The 21,656-nt window shown below is 40.4% G+C and overlaps 1 protein-coding gene across 9 annotated transcripts in view; it reads right to left on the reverse strand.

Annotated features, from left to right (window-relative positions):
• The window catches only part of LOC128692330 (E3 ubiquitin-protein ligase Siah1), a 538,875-nt gene that overhangs the window by 11,871 nt on the left and 505,348 nt on the right, over positions 1–21,656 (reverse strand). For all 9 annotated transcript variants that reach the window (XM_070096364.1, XM_070096365.1, XM_070096363.1 and 6 more), the window contains exons 4-5: positions 13,967–14,159; positions 7,928–8,107 (exon numbers count right to left, since the gene is read on the reverse strand). In XM_070096364.1, the coding sequence (XP_069952465.1) occupies positions 7,930–8,107; positions 13,967–14,159 (371 nt within the window). In that variant the 3' untranslated portion in view covers positions 7,928–7,929. The remainder of the gene's footprint in view (positions 1–7,927; positions 8,108–13,966; positions 14,160–21,656) is intronic.

The raw sequence follows: 21,656 nt of genomic DNA on the forward strand, positions 1-21,656 counted from the left end.
GTGAAAACAAATAAAGCCAGGGTTCCCCGAGCGCCCATTTATCAAATGTCACAGTTGTGATAACACCCTTCTTCAAGGAGTTTGATATACTATACTCCAGGCAGACAAAGACAGATAAATACACACAGAGACATGTTTGTGTATAACAGTGATAAATACAGCGAGGGTTAGCTAAATACACGAGCGAGTGTGGGTGGGTGTGAGTTGGACCCGACTAGCTTGTGTTACTAGGTCTGATGTCGTGCTCCTTTCTTCAGTGGATGTGACCCATCTAGGTGGGTCATTGGACTAAGTTGGGGAAGGGGGGGGAGGACATGGACCTGCCTTGCATGGGCCAGTAGGCCTGTTGCAGTGTTCCTTTTTTCCTATGTTCTTATGTAGTATTCGGCAGGCTGGCTGACTGGCTGGCTGGCTTTGGCTCTCTCTGTCTATATCTGTCTCTCTCACATGTACACGCAAGTACAATTATACCATGTAAATTACCTAGGATAACCCAAAAATTCCAGGCAAAGAGACAGACAGACAGATGGACAAACGTGTTTGTGTGTATCAGTGAAAACAAATAAAGCCAGGGTTCCCTGAGTGCCCATTTATCAAATGTCACAGTTGTCATAACACCCTTCTTCAAGGAATTTGATATACGTATACTCCAAGAAGACAGAAAGACAGATAACCAGAGACAGACCGACAGACAGAGACAAGACATGTCTGTGTGTAACAGTGATAACAAATACAGAGAGGGTTAGCTGGAGCAGTGGGCACTTATCAAGTGTCACTGGTCTGGCAACAGTATAGGGATGCCTTTCATAACACCATGCTTCAAGGTATATGCCAGGGTATCCAAAACATTGCTGGGACCTATAAATACTTTGTATATATTTCTAGACAATAGTAAATAACCCAGGCAGGTGTAAATGTTCGCCTGTTAATGTGATTGTGACTATCCGAGTACAATTTTGGTACCTAATATTATTGTCAAAACAAAGATTGGCCATGAAATCACAAGAACTATTATAAATTGTAATTTTTTTTTTTTTTTTATTATCACACTGGCTGATTCCCACCAAGGCAGGGTGGCCCGAAAAAGAAAAACTTTCACCATCATTCACTCCATCACTGTCTTGCCGGAAGGGTGCTTTACACTACAGTTTTTAAACTGCAACATTAGCACCCCTCCTTCAGAGTGCAGGCACTGTACTTCCCATCTCCAGGACTCAAGTCCGGCCTGCCGGTTTCCCTGAATCCCTTCATAAATGTTACTTTGCTCACACTCCAACAGCACGTCAAGTATTAAAAACCATTTGTCTCCATTCACTCCTATCAAACACGCTCACGCACGCCTGCTGGAAGTCCAAGCCCCTCGCACACAAAACCTCCTTTACCCCCTCCCTCCAACCCTTCCTAGGCCGACCCCTACCCCGCCTTCCTTCCACTACAGACTGATACACTCTTGAAGTCATTCTGTTTCGCTCCATTCTCTCTACATGTCCGAACCACCTCAACAACCCTTCCTCAGCCCTCTGGACAACAGTTTTGGTAATCCCGCACCTCCTCCTAACTTCCAAACTACGAATTCTCTGCATTATATTCACACCACACATTGCCCTCAGACATGACATCTCCACTGCCTCCAGCCTTCTCCTCGCTGCAACATTCATCACCCACGCTTCACACCCATATAAGAGCGTTGGTAAAACTATACTCTCATACATTCCCCTCTTTGCCTCCAAGGACAAAGTTCTTTGTCTCCACAGACTCCTAAGTGCACCACTCACTCTTTTTCCCTCATCAATTCTATGATTCACCTCATCTTTCATAGACCCATCCGCTGACACGTCCACTCCCAAATATCTGAATACGTTCACCTCCTCCATACTCTCTCCCTCCAATCTGATATTCAATCTTTCATCACCTAATCTTTTTGTTATCCTCATAACCTTACTCTTTCCTGTATTCACCTTTAATTTTCTTCTTTTGCACACCCTACCAAATTCATCCACCAATCTCTGCAGCTTCTCTTCAGAATCTCCCAAGAGCACAGTGTCATCAGCAAAGAGCAGCTGTGACAACTCCCACTTTGTGTGTGATTCTTTATCTTTTAACTCCACGCCTCTTGCCAAGACCCTCGCATTTACTTCTCTTACAACCCCATCTATAAATATATTAAACAACCACGGTGACATCACACATCCTTGTCTAAGGCCTACTTTTACTGGGAAAAAATTTCCCTCTTTCCTACATACTCTAACTTGAGCCTCACTATCCTCGTAAAAACTCTTCACTGCTTTCAGTAACCTACCTCCTACACCATACACTTGCAACATCTGCCACATTGCCCCCCTATCCACCCTGTCATACGCCTTTTCCAAATCCATAAATGCCACAAAGACCTCTTTAGCCTTATCTAAATACTGTTCACTTATATGTTTCACTGTAAACACCTGGTCCACACACCCCCTACCTTTCCTAAAGCCTCCTTGTTCATCTGCTATCCTATTCTCCGTCTTACTCTTAATTCTTTCAATTATAACTCTACCATACACTTTACCAGGTACACTCAACAGACTTATTTTTTTTTTTTTTTATTATCACACCGGCCGATTCCCACCAAGGCAGGGTGGCCCGAAAAAGAAAAACTTTCACCATCATTCACTCCATCACTGTCTTGCCAGAAGGGTGCTTTACACTACAGTTTTTAAACTGCAACATTAACACCCCTCCTTCAGAGTGCAGGCACTGTACTTCCCATCTCCAGGACTCAAGTCCGGCCTGCCGGTTTCCCTGAATCCCTTCATAAATGTTACTTTGCTCACACTCCAACAGCACGTCAAGTATTAAAAACCATTTGTCTCCATTCACTCCTATCAAACACGCTCACGCATGCCTGCTGGAAGTCCAAGCCCCTCGCACACAAAACCTCCTTTACCCCCTCCCTCCAACCCTTCCTAGGCCGACCCCTACCCCGCCTTCCTTCCACTACAGACTGATACACTCTTGAAGTCATTCTGTTTCGCTCCATTCTCTCTACATGTCCGAACCACCTCAACAACCCTTCCTCAGCCCTCTGGACAACAGTTTTGGTAATCCCGCACCTCCTCCTAACTTCCAAACTACGAATTCTCTGCATTATATTCACACCACACATTGCCCTCAGACATGACATCTCCACTGCCTCCAGCCTTCTCCTCACTGCAACATTCATCACCCACGCTTCACACCCATATAAGAGCGTTGGTAAAACTATACTCTCATACATTCCCCTCTTTGCCTCCAAGGACAAAGTTCTTTGTCTCCACAGACTCCTAAGTGCACCACTCACTCTTTTTCCCTCATCAATTCTATGATTCACCTCATCTTTCATAGACCCATCCGCTGACACGTCCACTCCCAAATATCTGAATACGTTCACCTCCTCCATACTCTCTCCCTCCAATCTGATATTCAATCTTTCATCACCTAATCTTTTTGTTATCCTCATAACCTTACTCTTTCCTGTATTCACCTTTAATTTTCTTCTTTTGCACACCCTACCAAATTCATCCACCAATCTCTGCAACTTCTCTTCAGAATCTCCCAAGAGCACAGTGTCATCAGCAAAGAGCAGCTGTGACAACTCCCACTTTGTGTGTGATTCTTTATCTTTTAACTCCACGCCTCTTGCCAAGACCCTCGCATTTACTTCTCTTACAACCCCATCTATAAATATATTAAACAACCACGGTGACATCACACATCCTTGTCTAAGGCCTACTTTTACTGGGAAAAAATTTCCCTCTTTTCTACATACTCTAACTTGAGCCTCACTATCCTCTTAAAAACTCTTCACTGCTTTCAGTAACCTACCTCCTACACCATACACTTGCAACATCTGCCACATTGCCCCCCTATCCACCCTGTCATACGCCTTTTCCAAATCCATAAATGCCACAAAGACCTCTTTAGCCTTATCTAAATACTGTTCACTTATATGTTTCACTGTAAACACCTGGTCCACACACCCCCTACCTTTCCTAAAGCCTCCTTGTTCATCTGCTATCCTATTCTCCGTCTTACTCTTAATTCTTTCAATTATAACTCTACCATACACTTTACCAGGTACACTCAACAGACTTATCCCCCTATAATTTTTGCACTCTCTTTTATCCCCTTTGCCTTTATACAAAGGAACTATGCATGCTCTCTGCCAATCCCTAGGTACCTTACCCTCTTCCATACATTTATTAAATAATTGCACCAACCACTCCAAAACTATATCCCCACCTGCTTTTAACATTTCTATCTTTATCCCATCAATCCCGGCTGCCTTACCCCCTTTCATTTTACCTACTGCCTCACGAACTTCCCCCACACTCACAACTGGCTCTTCCTCACTCCTACAAGATGTTATTCCTCCTTGCCCTATACACGAAATCACAGCTTCCCTATCTTCATCAACATTTAACAATTCCTCAAAATATTCCCTCCATCTTCCCAATACCTCTAACTCTCCATTTAATAACTCTCCTCTCCTATTTTTAACTGACAAATCCATTTGTTCTCTAGGCTTTCTTAACTTGTTAATCTCACTCCAAAACTTTTTCTTATTTTCAACAAAATTTGTTGATAACATCTCACCCACTCTCTCATTTGCTCTCTTTTTACATTGCTTCACCACTCTCTTAACCTCTCTTTTTCTCCATATACTCTTCCCTCCTTGCATCACTTCTACTTTGTAAAAACTTCTCATATGCTAACTTATCACATAAAAAAATTATCACATAAAAATATATAAAAAAAATATATAAATTAAAATAAAAACGAGAAAAAAAGATATATCGGCAACACTTCTGCAAGTGGCAGGAGTCAATGTTGCCATCAGGCAAGTATCCAGAGCCAACTTCACAGTCTTATATCTCAGTAAGTGCTGACCCTAAAATTTTTTTCTTAATCCTATAACATGTAGAAAAATGTGCTCATTAAAAAATAAAAATAATTTTTTTATTTTTCAAAATATTCGGAGTGCCACGCAAGTGAACGTAGATCTACGTTTGGACAGCTTAAGGGTTAAGTGTGACTGTAAAATAAGCTACCATGGTGGTGGTGGTGGTGGTGGTGGTGGTGGTGGTGGTGGTGATGGTGATGGTGATGGTGGATGGTGCCTTCTTCAGAGATTAAGGAGATTTGTGCAATGTGCAATAGGGTGCAGGCATTTGCTGAAAAATATCACCCTGAGGAAGCTGAAACAAGCCGTCTCTGCAACAAGTTTAATGACAGAACCATGTCCCATTTTAGGGAAATCTTAAAGAAGGGAAGTAACCCCAGATAAGGACTTATTACCTAAAGTCTTTATGAAAGGGGATTCCCCTTCCAAACATTAAGTGCTCCCTCACTACTCCTCCCTATCTTCCAGATGCCATCAACAATCTTCAATAAAGATGAGTAAAAATGTTATTTTATATGCTTATTTAAATGTTTATTATCTATTACTAATTATACTATGTATGTTTGTTGTGTGTATGTAAAACTAATTTTTTTTTTTTTTTTTTCAACAAGTCGGTCGTCTCCCACCGAGGCAGGGTGACCCAAAAAAGAAAGAAAATCCCCAAAAAGAAAATACTTTCATCATCATTCAACACTTTCACCACACTCACACATTATCACTGCTTTTGCAGAGGTGCTCAGGATACAACAGTTTAGAAGCATATACGTATAAAGATACACAACATATCCCTCCAAACTGCCAATATCCCAACCCCCTCCTTTAAAGTGCAGGCATTGTACTTCCCATTTCCAGGACTCAAGTCCGACTATAAGAAAATAACCGGTTTCCCTGAATCCCTTCACTAAATATTACCCTGCTCACACTCCAACAGATCGTCAGGTCCCAAGTATCATTCGTCTCCATTCACTCCTATCTAACACGCTCATGCACGCTTGCTGGAAGTCCAAGCCCCTCGCCCACAAAACCTCCTTTACCCCCTCTTTCCAACCCTTTCAAGGACGACCCCTACCCCTCTTTCCTTCCCCTATAGATTTATATGCTTTCCATGTCATTCTACTTTGATCCATTCTCTCTAAATGACCAAACCACCTCAACAACCCCTCTTGTGCCCTCTGACTAATGCTTTTATTAACTCCACACCTTCTCCTAATTTCCACACTCCGAATTTTCTGCATAATATTTACACCACACATTGCCCTTAGACAGGACATCTCCACTGCCTCCAACCGTCTCCTCGCTGCTGCATTTACCACCCAAGCTTCACATCCATATAAGAGTGTTGGTACTACTATACTTTCATACATTCCCTTCTTTGCCTCCATAGATAACGTTTTTTGACTCCACATATACCTCAATGCACCACTCACCTTTTTTCCCTCATCAATTCTATGATTAACCTCATCCTTCATAAATCCATCCGCCGACACGTCAACTCCCAAGTATCTGAAAACATTTTCTTCTATACTCCTCCTCCCCAATTTGATATCCAATTTTTCTTTATCTAAATCATTTGATATCCTCATCACCTTACTCTTTTCTATGTTCACTTTCAACTTTCTACCTTTACACACATTCTCAAACTCATCCACTAACCTTTGCAATTTTTCTTTAGAATCTCCCATAAGTACAATATCTCTATAAAATGTATTTTTTTGTGAATATTTTTGGGTTTCCGGAACGGATTAAATGTATTTACATTATTTCTTAGGGGAAATATTGCTTTGAGTTTCGAACGTTTCGACTTTAGAACGGTTTAAGTTCGAAACTCGGGGTACCACTGCATTTTGTGATCATCTTTAATACAGTGGAACCCTTGATTTTGTTTGGTGTGGATATCGTACAATTCAAATTTTGAACACTTTTTTGGGCAAAATTTTACCCTGGGTTTTGTATCTCCACTCGGAAATCATCCGTACCAGACATGTCCGCCCGCCCCGGACACGGCTGCTCACACATACATGACTCAGTCTGCCTCTGTTACTTGTTCAGTGAGCATGGTAGGGTGGTAGTGATGGTGGTGGAGGGTGGTAGTGGTTGTGATGGTACTAGATGGCGGTAGTGGTAGTGATGGGGGTAGAGGGTGGTAGTGATGGGGGTAGAGGGTGGTAGTGATGGGGGTAGAGGGTGGTAGTGATGGTGGTAGAGATAACCTCTTCTCCCTCTCCCCTTCTTCCCATCTTCCATATGCCAACAAGTCTTCAATAAAGGTAATAGTGATTTAAATGTTCATTTATCCATTTCATTAGTGCTTTAGATTTATTTCTCATTGTTTTCTATATGTAAAACTATAGTTATTCTCTATAAAATGAAGTTTTTGTTAATATTTTTGGGTGTCTCGAACAGATTAATTGGATTTACATTATTTCTTATGGGAAATATTACTTCGGTTTTCATCCATTTTGAATTTTGACTGACCTTCTGAAATGGATTAAGGACAAAAACTGGGGTTCCACTGTATAATGCATTTCCATCCATATATTAAAAGTCTGTTTTTATATTCTAATTTTTCCTATCTGTTTATTTGTTTATCCTATCTAAAATATGCTTATTAAGCATTTCATTTTCAGTACAACATGGTCACTCTCTCCAAATACATACACTTGGATAATTTATATTGAGAATTTCTTTCTTTGTTTTTCAGTGAACCCTAGGTCTAGTATTGATGGTGTATTGCCTTCTCATTCACATCACTGAGGCATAAAGAACTCCATTACACTGAGCACTTTGGGCGATTCTTTACTATTTAAGATTCAAACTAGCAAGAGCTAGTTCATCTGAATGTGCAGGAAAGTTCTCAATGTGGAAGAGGAATTACATTGCAAACCATCTAATTTCAGATATTCTTCCACTCCAGGGATGTAGTTGTAGATGGTAAGAATGATTATGGTACAGTGGAAATTAAAACTTTCATTAAAGTCAGTTAATTTTTAAATAATTAACTCTTACCTTCAGCACATGGAAATTGTTACATTAATGCCAAGGTTCCCATTATCTGCAAATAATTGGGCAATAGATGTATCAAACACTAGGCAATCTGAATTCATGATTGCTGACTGGACACCCTCATGTATGGATCGTGGAGTGGCTTCCCAGGTTAGTCTTCGCCGAGGACCATTTAGTTCTAATCTGCAAATGAGAATAAAATCTTCTCAATCTTACAATCTAAGTAAGCAAAATCTGTAGGCTGCATATTTTTCCAAGAAAAAATATTTTAACTTATTTATATCTTAACAGCATGCCTTTAAATCTTTTATCATATTTAGTTGTAAATAAAAGCATTTAATAATATACACACACTATTCTGAAAAACATTAAATCATACAAGTAATAAGTAAGTACAGATACTATACAAAAGGGAACAAATGGATATGGCAGTTAAATAGGGAGGTGAAGGTACTGTAAAGATGGACAGAATACTTCATGGAGCTGTTAGATGCTGATGAAGGGGAGGCACTGATATCATGCATTGGGCATGGAGGAATAAATTCTAGTAGGAGAAAGAAGAGCTAGAGGCGAATGTGGGAAAAGTACAGTAGGCAGTGGAAATATAAACACACATGCAGTATAATATGATCCTTTATTGATAATGTTTCGCCCACACAGTGGGCTTTTTCAAGTCACAAACAGATCTACCTGGGTGGAAGGTACGCAAGTATTTATAGTCAGGTTCAGAATGCTGCGTCAGGTGGAGAATGCTGCATCTGATGATCTACCAAGTGGGGTTATAGAGTCTAAAATCTTGGGTAGCTTAGAAGGGAGATTGGATAAGTTTGTGAGCAGACTTTCTGCAGTGTTCCTCCATGCCTATGTTCTTATGTGGGATAGCGATGAAGAAGTTTCTTGGCAAGTGGTTCAGCTATGTTATAGAAGCCATTGTTCTGGTTGAAGTTGTTGGATATAGAGATATGCGATGATTCCAGGATTCTTCGGTACCGAATGTTGTCTTCTCTGGCGATAAGTCTCGAGTTTCTGTAGTTTATTAAATGGTTGTGTGAATTACGGTGTTGTACACAGTCATTTCTTGTATCGTCAGACCTGCTTGCGTATTGGCGTTCTGAAATACGTGTTTGGAGGTCTCTTGATGTTTCGCCCACATATAATTTGCTGCAGTCATTAAAAGGGATTATGTATACAGTGGACCCCCGGTATTCGATGGCATCGGTATTCGATAAATGCGGTTTTCGATGCATTTTAACGCAAAAATTTTTCCTCGGTATTCGATTGAAAACCCGGTATTCGATACGATTCGTACGAGACCTGTCCACATGTGGCCTGAACTACTCTGTGTGTGCTAGTGTTTACAAGCCAGCCAGTGTGCGCACATCTAAGGATACATTCGGTACATTCCATATTATCCATATTATCACTGTGTTTGGTGCTTGTTTCTACAAAATAAGTCACCATGGGCCCCAAGAAAGCTTCTAGTGCCAACCCTTCGAGAAAAAAGTCACTAATGACTTATGAAATGAAGAAAGAGATAATTGCAAAGTACGAAAGTGGAGTGCGTGTGTCAGGTTGTATAATAAACCCCAATCAACCATCTCTACTATAGTGACCAGGAAAACGGCAATCAAGGAAGCTGTTCTTGCAAAAGGTGCAACTGTGATTACGAAACAGCGACCTCAAGTGTTAGAAAATGTTGAGAGATTGTTACTGGTGTGGATAAATGAAAAACAAATAGCAGGAGATAGCATCTCTCAAGCGATCATTTGTGAAAAGGCTAGGCAGTTGCATGACGATTTGGTAAAGAAATTGCCTGCAACTAGTGGTGATGCGAGTGAATTTAAGGCCAGCAAAGGTTGGTTTGAAAGATTTAAGAATCGTAGTGGCATACATAGTGTGATTAGGCATGGTGAGGCTGCCAGTTATGTTGTGCGACAGAAGTCCAGTGACTCTCAAGCTGGTCCTAGTGGCATTAAAAGAAGGGAAGTAACCCCGGAAAAGGACTTGCTACCTCAAGTCCTAATGGAAGGGGATTCCCCTTTGAAACACTAACACCTCTCCCCTCCTCCCATCCCATCAATCATCACCAGATCTTCATTAAAGGTAAGTGTCAATTATTTTATTGTTATTGTAATTATTCTACTGCATTAAACTTAATATTTCATGTAATAAAAAATTTTTTTTTCATACTTTTGGGTGTCTTGCACGGATTAATTTGATTTCCATTATTTCTTATGAGGAAAATTGATTCGGTTTTCAATATTATCGGTATTCAATGAGCTCTCAGGAACGGATTAATATCGAATACCCCTGCAGAGGATGGAAGCTTGTCCTGTCTATTACTGGTAATGTCCTTGATGGTTGTGGTTGTGTTTGGCAATGGAGTTATTGGGGAGGACTATATATCTTTTCTCGGCAGTGTCTTCTCTGGGTGTGTTGAAGATGTTTAATGCCCTTCGTCTGCAGTCTCTGATGAAGTGATGAGGATAGTGAAGTTTGGAAAATACTTGTTCAATTACAGTGCATTCTTCCTCAAGGAAGAATGCACTAAAATTGTAATGACTGCAAGAAATTATATGTGAGTGAAACATCAGGAGACCTCCAAACACGTATTTCAGAACACCAATACGCAAACAGGTCTGACGATACAAGAAATGCCCGTGTACAAAACTGTAATTCACACAACCATTTAATAAACTACAGAAACTCAAGACTTATCGCCAGAGAAGACAACACTAAGTACTGAAGAATCCTGGAATCATCGCTTGTCTCTATATCCGACAACTTCGACCAGAACAATGGCTTCTATAACATAGCTGAACCACTTGCCAAGAAACTTCTTCATCGCTATCCCACATAAGAACATAGGAATGGAGGAACGCTAAAGAAGGTCTGCTCACAAACTTATCCAATCTCCCTTCCAAGCTATCCAAGATTTTAGACTCTATAGCCCCACTTGGTAGATCATCAGATGCAGCATTCTCCACCTGACCCAGCATTCTGAACCCGACTATAAATACTCGAGTACCTTCCACCCAGGTAGATCTGTTTGTGACTTGAAAAAGTCCAGTGTGTGGGCAAAACCTGTCAATAAAGGATCACATTATACTGTATGTGTGTTTATATTTCCACTGTGTTGGTATTTTATACCATTTATTTCCACAGTAGGCAGTGGGTAGAATGAAAGGAGGTAAAGTAGCTGGGATAGATGGGATTAATACAGACACGTCTGAGTGATATGGTGGATTTATTTAGTGTATGCACAAAAGAAAAAAGGTATCTAAGCATAGGCAGCAAGCATGCGTAGTTTCTTTGTACAAGGAAAAAGGAGACAAGAGTGAGTGTAAGAATTACAGTGGTACTAACACTTTTATATGTTTTAGCATAAATTTGGAATGCTGCAGCATGGAGGAGGCTTGAGGTTGCAGTGATGTTACATTTGAGAGCAGTGTGAATGTAAAGCAAAGAAGCTAGAGTGTAGAAATTAAAAGGTGATGTGGGGTTACCAAGGGTATAATTTAGAGGGCTGAAGTGGTTTAGGCATATAGAAAGAATGGAGAAATTTTGAGTGGTTGGGATTTAAGCTTCCATCAGGCTTGTGTCATTGTCAGATTAGACTGGAGACAAGTGATTTTTCATGGTTTGATTTTCTATTACAGTGTGAGTAAGTTAACATTTATGTGATTCAGGAAACTAGCTAGCTAGACCCGAGTCTGGGAGTAGGGATATCGTAATTCAGAGGGCCATTTGATCTGTGATGTTTGAACACTTCTGACATGACAGCTATTGAAAGAATGATGAGTTTTTTTTTCTCTGAGGGTACAAGAGAGGGAGGAACAATGTAACCCTATCATGGTGGGAGATGGCCAGTGTTAAGAAAAAATAAATCCCTGCTTAGTGACCTTTTACAGTGGCTCTCTTTGTAAACTTCCAAAATATAAAAACAAAACTTTCATACAAAGCATTCAATGTATTTTACATAATTCAGCTAATAAAAAGTCCTAATAAAAATCGGTCCTGATTACATTGATCAAAACGAGATTTTTGAAAATGCTGGACTATTATAACCAATGCAATTCAGTGCTTGTTATTAAAAGGGTGCTTACCAGAGTAAGAAATATGAAAGGAAATGTAGAATAAACCTAAATTAAAGCAGGGATGATATAGGCACAATTACAGAATGCTGTGGTGACAGTGGTCCAAAATCATTCTACCTGCTACGGTTTACCAATGAAAGCCTGGAATGTGATTCCTCGGATAACTGGAAACTTTGTTTTAATATTTGCAAAAATGATAAATTGCTATAAAGGTAAACCAAAGTCTGAAGCTACAAAATACAATAATCAACTCTAAATTTACTTAAATATACAGTGGAACCTCAAATGTTGAAATTAATTCATTCCAGATGTCGATTCGACAACCAAAGCAATTTTTCCCATAAAGAATAAGGTAAACAGAATTGATCTGTTACAGACAATATAATAATTTATTAAAAGTGTACTGACTACTACATAAAACTGTAAAAATGAATACTAAAAGAAACTAACTGAAATACTGTACAGTAAATAAAAATTTAACTGCCTCTTCTTACCCGTCAGAGGAGAGCTAATGGCATACTGGATGCAGGAGGTGGAGGAGAGGAGGGGGTATGTTACTGCTTGGAAGGAGAGTCACCTTCTATTAGTATGTCAGGCAACTGTCCTTTTGGTGTTGTATCTCTTCTTTGTCCCTTTTCACCACTAACACCTTGTTCTGGCTCACTGGTTCTTTGTCTCACTAAAAGCCTGTATATTGAGGTTTGTTTCAGGCTCCATTTTAACACTTGTCTAAACTGAGACACTACACTGGCATTGTACATGTTAGAGACAAAGATGGCCATTGCAAAGATGGCCAAGTGCAGGAAACTCCTGCACTTCATACAATTTAGCACATCCTTGGCTGCCACAAACGCAGGCCACAATTTCTTCCATACTGACTGCATGGTCCTGGAAGACACACTTCCCCCAGGGTTTGTCTACAAGCCTCAAGTAGTTAAATCTGTCTACAAGCCTCAAGGATTAAATTTATTTCTGAAGTGATTTCAAAGCACCTATCAAAAAGTGCTTTGGTGTTGAGTTTCTTGAATTTAGAAATGACCTGCTGGCCCATGGGCTGTTGACTCATTGTCCGGTGGGCATTCTGTGAGCATGTGACCTGAGACGTTCACGTTGTTGGTTGACAGCCAAGAGAACGGTCGAAAAGCAATTTGTTCAACCAGTAATGCGGTCGACAACTGAGGTTTCACTGTATACACCCATGCATGTGTAGCTCGAACATTTTTTTCTCTTACATTTTGAATAAAAATCTGCCAGGTAATCCATACATGTGTAAGAAATATTAGAGGAAACTGACCTACTACAAGTGCCACATATGTAACATACTAAAGTTCTAGATATAAGTTAGGTTTAAGCTTGCCCAACAAATGCTCTGCATAATTATTATTAATGTAAGGCCATCCAATTTTGAACAAATTATTTTTTTTTTCCAACAAGTTGGCCGTCTCCCACTGAGGCAGGGTGACCCAAAAAGAAAGAAAATCCCCCCTCAAAAAAACAAAAAAACAAAATTACTTTCATCATCATTAAACACTTTCACCTCACTCATACATAATCACTGTTTTTGCAGAGGTGCCCAGATACAACAGTTAAGAAGCATATATAAAGATTTATAACATATCCCTCCAAACTGCCAATATCCTAAACTCCTCCAAAAGAATTAACAAATGATGTATCATCTGGAAATAAATTTATATTTGACTTGATTTGACCAGCCAGGCTGTGATAGATAAATAAGCCTAAGAGCCTCTAGTAGAAAATTTTTATTCAAAACATAGTCAACAAAGAATTATAACCTCAGGCTGGACTGCAAGTGTAGAACAACCAAACCCACTAAATAGTTAACATTATTTTATAGCTTAATAATTATAATACATTGAAAAGGAAGGAATAATGCCACAAGCGACTTTACTCTAAAAACACAACTCTAAAAATACTGATGACTAACCTGTATGCAAAATTTTCAGCCTGTTTTCTTGAGCCTATGAGTTGTACAATGGCAAAAAACTGTTGATGACCATCATATTTTTCTTGCTTCTCTAATACAAGCATGAAATGGTGGCCAAAGCAGCTCTGCATCATAACCCAATCTACTGCTCCTGGTAAATTGATATCTGTTGCCAAGAACACAATGTCTTCACCTGCAAACATATAATATCGTTAAGTATGATGTTTCTTTCTAGTCTTTTTTTTTTTATTATTATTTTAACTTACCACTTCTTTAAAACTAAATAAGGGTTGTGTTACAGGACTTGTTTCACAGGTATTGAAAAGATTGTACAAGAGCAATAAGATTATTATTTCAATATTTCCACAGTGCCTTCACTCTGGAGAAGCGAGGGGGGGGGGGGGGGGCAGATGTTGTAGCTTGTGAGGGTCATTGGAATAGTGATGCCTGCATACTTCTGCCAAAACAGCTTTTGAATAAATGATGGTGGTTACACAACACAAATAACTCGCACATACATGTCGTAAGAGGCAACTAAAATGCTGGAAGCAAGGGGCTAGTAATCCCTTCTCCGGTATAAAATATTGAATATAAAAAGAGAAACTTCAGTTTTTCTTTTTGGGCCACCCTGTATCGGTGGGATACGGCCGGTTTGTTGAAAGAAGACAGATACATTTCTTTTATTTTTTGGGTGGGGGAAGGCCATCCTACCTCAATGGGAGACAGCTGACACATTAAAAAAAATCCAGACAAATGTATGGAATCACTCTGGCAAAATTCCATCAAAAGGTTTATTGAAGTAACTAAAAGCAGACAGTTAAAAACAAAACTGTGTGAAAAGAAAATTAAGAGATTCTGATATACTGTACAAATAAGGATGGAGTTATCTCAAAGAAGACTAGAACATGGGAACATTATAAATGAGAAGATGCCTTATGTGGCCAGTTTAAATGAAACCAAAATTGGAAAAACAATGTAAATGAGGTAGTATTTCAGGGAAATTACTCACTGTGGATGTATGTATGTATGTGTAGTCACCTAGTTGTGGTTGCAGGGGTTGAGTCACAGCTCCTGGCCCCACCTCTTCACTGGCTGCTACTCGGTATTTTATATGTTGTTATCATATCCCCATTATCTCTTCTGTCTTCCAGTGTTGTCAGGTCGGTTTCCCTTAATCCCTCCTTGTAGGACATACCCCTTAGCTCCAGGACTAGTCTTGTTGCAAACTTTTGCACTTTCTCTAGTTTCCTTACATGCTTGGCTAGGTGAGGGTTCCAAACTGGTGCAGCATACTCCAATATGGGCATAACATACACAGTGTACACACAGTCAGTTTGAGAGAGAGAGAGAGAGAGAGAGAGAGAGAGAGAGAGAGAGAGACAGAGAGAGACAGAGAGAGACAGAGAGAGACAGAGAGAGAGAGACAGAGAGAGACAGAGACAGAGACAGAGACAGAGAGAGACAGAGAGAGACAGAGAGAGACAGAGAGAGAGAGACAGAGAGAGAGAGACAGAGAGAGAGAGAGAGAGAGAGAGAGAGAGAGAGAGAGAGAGAGAGAGAGAGAGAGAGAGAGAGAGAGAGAGAGAGAGAGAGAGACAGAGAGAGAGAGAGAGAGAGAGAGAGAGAGAGAGAGAGAGAGAGACAGAGAGAGAGAGACAGAGAGAGACAGAGAGAGACAGAGAGAGAGAGACAGAGAGAGAGAGACAGAGAGAGAGAGAGACAGAGAGAGAGAGACAGAGAGAGAGACAGAGAGAGAGAGAGAGAGAGAGAGAGAGAGAGAGAGAGGCAGAGAGAGAGAGAGAGAAAGAGAGAGAGAGAAAGAGAGAGAGAAAAGAGAGAAAGAGACAGAGAGAGAGACAGACAGAGAGAGAGAGACAGAGACAGAGACAGAGAGAGACAGAGAGAGAGAGAGAGAGAGAGACAGAGAGAGAGAGAGAGAGAGAGAGAGAGAGAGAGAGAGAGAGAGAGAGAGAGAGAGAGAGAGAGAGAGAGAGAGAGAGAGAGACAGAGAGAGACAGAGACAGAGAGAGACAGAGAGAGACAGAGAGACAGAGAGAGAGAGAGAGACAGACAGAGAGAGAGAGAGACAGAGACAGAGACAGAGAGAGAGAGACAGCTACATCAATCACCAGCTAAGAGCTATATCAGCTTGGGGAAACAGATGGCAAGTAACGTTTGCACCTGAGAAAATGCAAATGATGATGGTCTCTAGGCACCATGATGGTAATGCCATTGCAGCAGTAAGCATGAATGGGAGGGTGTTGGTACCTGGGAAAGTTGTTATCCTTGGGGTGAAATTTGACTCCAAACTGACCATGAAGAACCATGTTGTGCATCTTGCAAATAAGACAGCCAGGAAGCTTAGAGCACTTCGCTGTATCTCGCATCTGCTTGACAGTAGGGGTTGCATGATTCTGTATGAGGCACAAGTATGCTCACATCTTCACTATGCTCCACTTTCTTGGTCTGCCTGCCCCCCCCTGTCATCTGTGACTGCTTGACAGAGTAGAGAAGAGAGCAAAACGTCTCATCTCTCACCTGGACCCATCCTGGATAGATCTGTCATTTCAGCAGAGTCTTCAACACAGGAGGGATGTGGGTGGCCTTACTGTTATGTACAAGGCCAATACTGTCATAGTACCACACTTAGATCCACTTCGAGGACAGCGTGAAGAAAGCTTCTATACCACAAGACAGGCAGAAAGCAGCAACTTCACTCTGACTGTACCCTCCTCCAGAACATCACTTCATCTGAGATCATTTATCCCCAGGATGATTCGAGTCTAACACATTCATACAGCATTATGATGTCAACAAGATGAAGCCAGATGATCAAATGAAAATGCTGGCCCACAGATGGCTCCAACTTCATCCTGTTCTCTACTTATATGTTTCATAACAATAAAAATACCAGTGTTTCATAACAATACAAATGCTTTCCAATGAGATGATGTAGTTAACAACTCTTAGCTTGTCAATAAAGCTAGGGATCCTTAACCTAACCTTGTCAAACCGTGTAAAAGAGAGAGAGATAGAGAGACAGAGAGAGACAGAGAGATAGAGAGAGATAGAGAGAGAGAGAGAGATAGAGATAGAGATAGAGAGAGATAGAGAGAGACAGAGAGAGATAGAGAGAGATAGAGAGAGATAGAGAGATAGAGAGATAGAGAGATAGAGAGATAGAGAGATAGAGAGATAGAGAGATAGAGAGATAGAGAGAGAGAACCATGTTGTAAATCTTGCAAACAAGGTAGCCAGGAAGCTTACAGCACTTCGCCGTATCTCGCATCTGCTTGACAGTAGGGGTTGCAAGATTCTGTACGAGGCACAAGTACGCTCACATATTGAGTATGCTCCACTTTCTTGGTTTGCCTGCCCCCCCCCTCTCATCTGCGACTGCTTGACAGAGTAGAGAACAGAGCAAGACGTCTCATCTCTTGCCTTGACCCATCCTGGATAGATCTGTCATTTCAGCAGAGCCTTCAAAACAGGAGGGATGTGGGTGGCCTTACTGTTATGTACAAGGCCAATATTGTCAAAGTACCACACTTGGATCCACTTCAAGGACAGCGTGAAACAAGCTTTTATGCCACAAGACAGGCAGGAAGCAGCAACTTAACTCTGGCTGTACCCTTCTCCAGAACATCACTCCATCTGAGATCATATATACCCAGGATGACTCGAGTATGGAACACATTCGTACACCATAACGATGTCAACAAGATAAAGTAAGTTGATCAAATGAAAATGCTGGCCCACAGATGGCTCCAACTTCATCCTGTTCCCTACTTGTATGTCTCATAACAATAAAAATGCTTTCAAATGAGCTGATGTAGGTAACAGCTCTTAGCTTGTCAATAAAACTAGGGATCCTTAACCTTGTCAAACCCTGTGTAAAAAAGAGAGAGAGAGAGAGAGACAGAGAGAGACAGAGAGAGAGACAGAGAGAGAGAGAGAGAGAGAGAGAGAGAGAGAGAGACAGACAGACAGACAGACAGAGAGAGAGACAGAGACAGAGACAGAGAGAGACAGAGAGAGACAGAGAGAGACAGAGACAGAGAGAGACAGAGAGAGACAGAGAGAGACAGAGACAGAGAGAGACAGAGAGAGACAGAGACAGAGAGAGACAGAGAGAGACAGAGAGAGACAGAGACACAGAGAGACACAGAGACACAGAGAGAGAGACAGACACTTGTCAACCCCTCGGCTACGTTGGATCATCTGACCATAAGGCTGTTTTCACGACACTTAAGATCCCAACAGAATGACGTGAGGAGTCCACATGCACAACCTCGCTATGGGAAAGAGGTAATTGGCAAGCCCTTTGCTCTGAGCTCGCCACCACCGATCGAAATGCTCTTCTCCAACGGGATGTTGACAACCAAGTGAAAGCCTTCACTGGACACATCCTTAACCCCTAAATGGTCCAAACGTATATATACGTTCTTACCGCTAGCGCCCTAAATGTATATATACGTTTAAATTTTCCTGTCTCCAAATTTGGCACGATTGGCATGAGATGCCTGGTCAGCATGGAATGGGTCTTAACACTCAGTGTGCACCATATTAAAAAAATCTGGGACCACTTAGTACCTTGTGGGAGTGCCAGTTAAACTGAGTGCCAGCTTGAGCAAACAGTGTGGCAAACACCAAGGATTCACTGATGTAATGTCATATTAACACTCCCTTTAAGAGGAAAGTGATGTTAACCCCAAGTTTAGGGTCTGTTTATCTCGGTCCATCTATCTCTGTATGTGTCCCTGTTTCTGTCTATCTCTTTCATCAGTCTTACAGGTACACACAATTATATTTCTTCCTTCTTCCTCCTCCTCCTCCTCCTCCTTCTATACTCCTGTGTATCCAAAACATTGCTGGGACCTATAAATACTTGTGTATATTCCTAGACAATAGTAAATGACCAAGGCAAGTATAAATGTCCACCTGTCAATGTGTCTGTGACAATTTGAGTACAACTTCAGTACCTAATATTAGTGTCAGAACAAAAATTGGTTATGAAATGCCAAGAACTACAATAAATTGTCATTATCAGAACATAAAAATTATATAAAATATAGAAATGAGAAAAAATGGTATATCGGCAACACTTCCTCAAGCAGCAGGACTCGATGTTGCCGTCAGGTGAGCATTAAGTGCCAACTTAGCAGCCTCATATCTCAGTAAGTACTGACCCTAATTTTTTTTATTTTAATCCTATAACACTTAGAGAATTTTTCTCAACATTCGGGGCACTGGGGTAGAGAATGTATATATACGTTTGAACCGTTTAGGGGTTAACCTATAACAAGAACACATCCCTCACTGGCAATATGCGACGACGCCTATAGATCAGCCTTGGTTTGGCTTTCATTGTAGAAAAATTTGAAAACTTAATTCATAGGCAGATCTATTCCTACCTCATCTCTCAAGACATACTCAACCTGTCTCAGTTTGATGCTACTGTACACATGCTAGAACTAATATACACCGCTCTCGAGAAGAAAGAAGTCCCACTGGGAATCTTTATTGGTTTACATAAAGCTTTTGATACAGTCAATCATGATTTACTGCACATTAAATTAACACACTATGGTATAAGAGGGCACTCCCTCAATTACCTAAAGTAATGCCTTAGTAACAGAAGCGAATATGTGTACACAAATGGAGCTAACTCTTCTACACAACCAATTACAGTTGGGGTCCCACAAGGAAGTGTCCTTGGCCCTCTCCTCTTTCTCATTTACATCAAGGACCTACCGAATGCATCACAATTACTCAAACCCATATTATTTACAGATGACATAACTTACATCTTCTCTCAACCAAACCCAGTCATACTGGCCAACACTGTTAATGCTGAATTGCAGAAAATATCGACCCAGATGATGACTAACAAGCTTACACTCAATACATACTGACAAAACCTATTTCATTCAGTTTGGAAACAGAGCCACAAATGTTCCACCTAATATAGCGCTAAACGGATCGCCCATCACAAGACGCACAGAGAAAATCCCTAGGAATCTACCTTGACAGTAGCCTTAACCCTTTGACTGTTTCGGTTGTATATATATATGTCTTCTAGGTAGTAGGTTGGTAGACAGCAACCGCCCAGGGAGGTACTACCGTCCTGCCAAACGAGTGTAAAACGGAAGCCTGTAATTGTTTTACATGATGGTAGGATTGCTGGTGTCCTTTTTTCTGTCTCATAAACATGCAAGATTTCAGGTACGTCTTGCTACTTCTACTTACACTTAGGTCACACTACACATACATGTACAAGCATATATATGTATATATACACATATCCCTCTGGGTTTTCTTCTATTTTCTTTCTAGTTCTTGTTCTTGTTTATTTCCTCTTATCTCCATGGGGAAGTGGAACAGAATTCTTCCTCCGTAAGCCATGTGTGTTGTAACAGGCAACTAAAATGCTGGGAGTAAGGGGCTAGTAACCCCTTCTCCCGTATAAATTACTAAATTTTAAAAAGAGAAACTTTCGTTTTTCTTTTTTGGGCCACCCTGCCTTGGTGGGATACAGCCGGTTTGTTTAAAAAAAAAAAAAAATGTCTTACGAGCCACCGTGTTTGACGTATATATACTCAAATTCTAGAGGCTTCAAATCAAGCAGGAGAAAGCTGGCAGGCCCACATGTGAGAGAATGGGTCTGTGTGGTCAGTGTGCACCATATAAAAAAAAATCCTGCAGCACACAGTGCATGAGAAAAAAATATTCCGACCGTTTTTTTAATTAAAATGCCAAGTTTGTGGTCTATTTTTGTATAGTATTTATGGTTGTATTCTCATTTTCTTGGCCTCATTTGATAGAATGGAAAACATATAGAAACTGAGGTGATTTTGATTGGTTTTACTATAAAAAGAACCTGGAAATGGAGCTCAAAATAGGGGAAATGTTTGATTTTTGCCGATGTTCAAAAGTAAACAAATGATGTCGTTGTCCAATAAATGTCCAACTAGCCATTCTAATATGCAGTCATGAATGGGTTGACATTATTTATACAATTATTACAATATTGCAGTAGTCTGCATAACAGTAAACCTATTTTTTGTTTGAATAAAAATTCAAAATAGAAAGCAAGAGTAATATCAGAGGGGCCTGGAGGCATGACTGATGAACAAAGAAAATGTTGTTTTAGAACCAGGAATGTCTGCAATATTCATTCTGGACCCTATTTTGAAATTGTCATATTTTTTAATTTTTGTGAAATTGGCCAAATTGCAAATTTCTGACCGTGTTATTGGGTAGTTAAAATCGGTAAATGGTCAGTTTCTTGTACTCATTTGATGGAAAAAATGGAGTTCTAAAGAAATAGCTATAAGTTTGGTCATCTGGAACAACAGAATTAGCTGAAAATAGGGCTCAAATTGGGCAAAAATCGCTGATTTGTAAATATCGCTGAGGTCGCTAACTTCACGAGAGCGTAATTCCGTCAGTTTTCCATCAAATTTCATTCTTTTGGTGTCATTACCATCGGGAAAATATTCTCTATCATTTCATGAGAATTTTTTGTTTTGTTTTTTAAATTTTTGCGACACCAGGAGACACCTCAGGATTTGGGGTTGTGACAGTCAAGGGGTTAAATTCCAGACCCATATATACAACAAATTTCCAAGAAAATCTCTAGGACAGTAGCCATACTATCAAAGATACGGTACTATGTTCCACAACCATG

Source organism: Cherax quadricarinatus, chromosome 53, assembly GCF_038502225.1.
Source record: "Cherax quadricarinatus isolate ZL_2023a chromosome 53, ASM3850222v1, whole genome shotgun sequence".
Taxonomy (NCBI): domain Eukaryota; kingdom Metazoa; phylum Arthropoda; class Malacostraca; order Decapoda; family Parastacidae; genus Cherax; species Cherax quadricarinatus.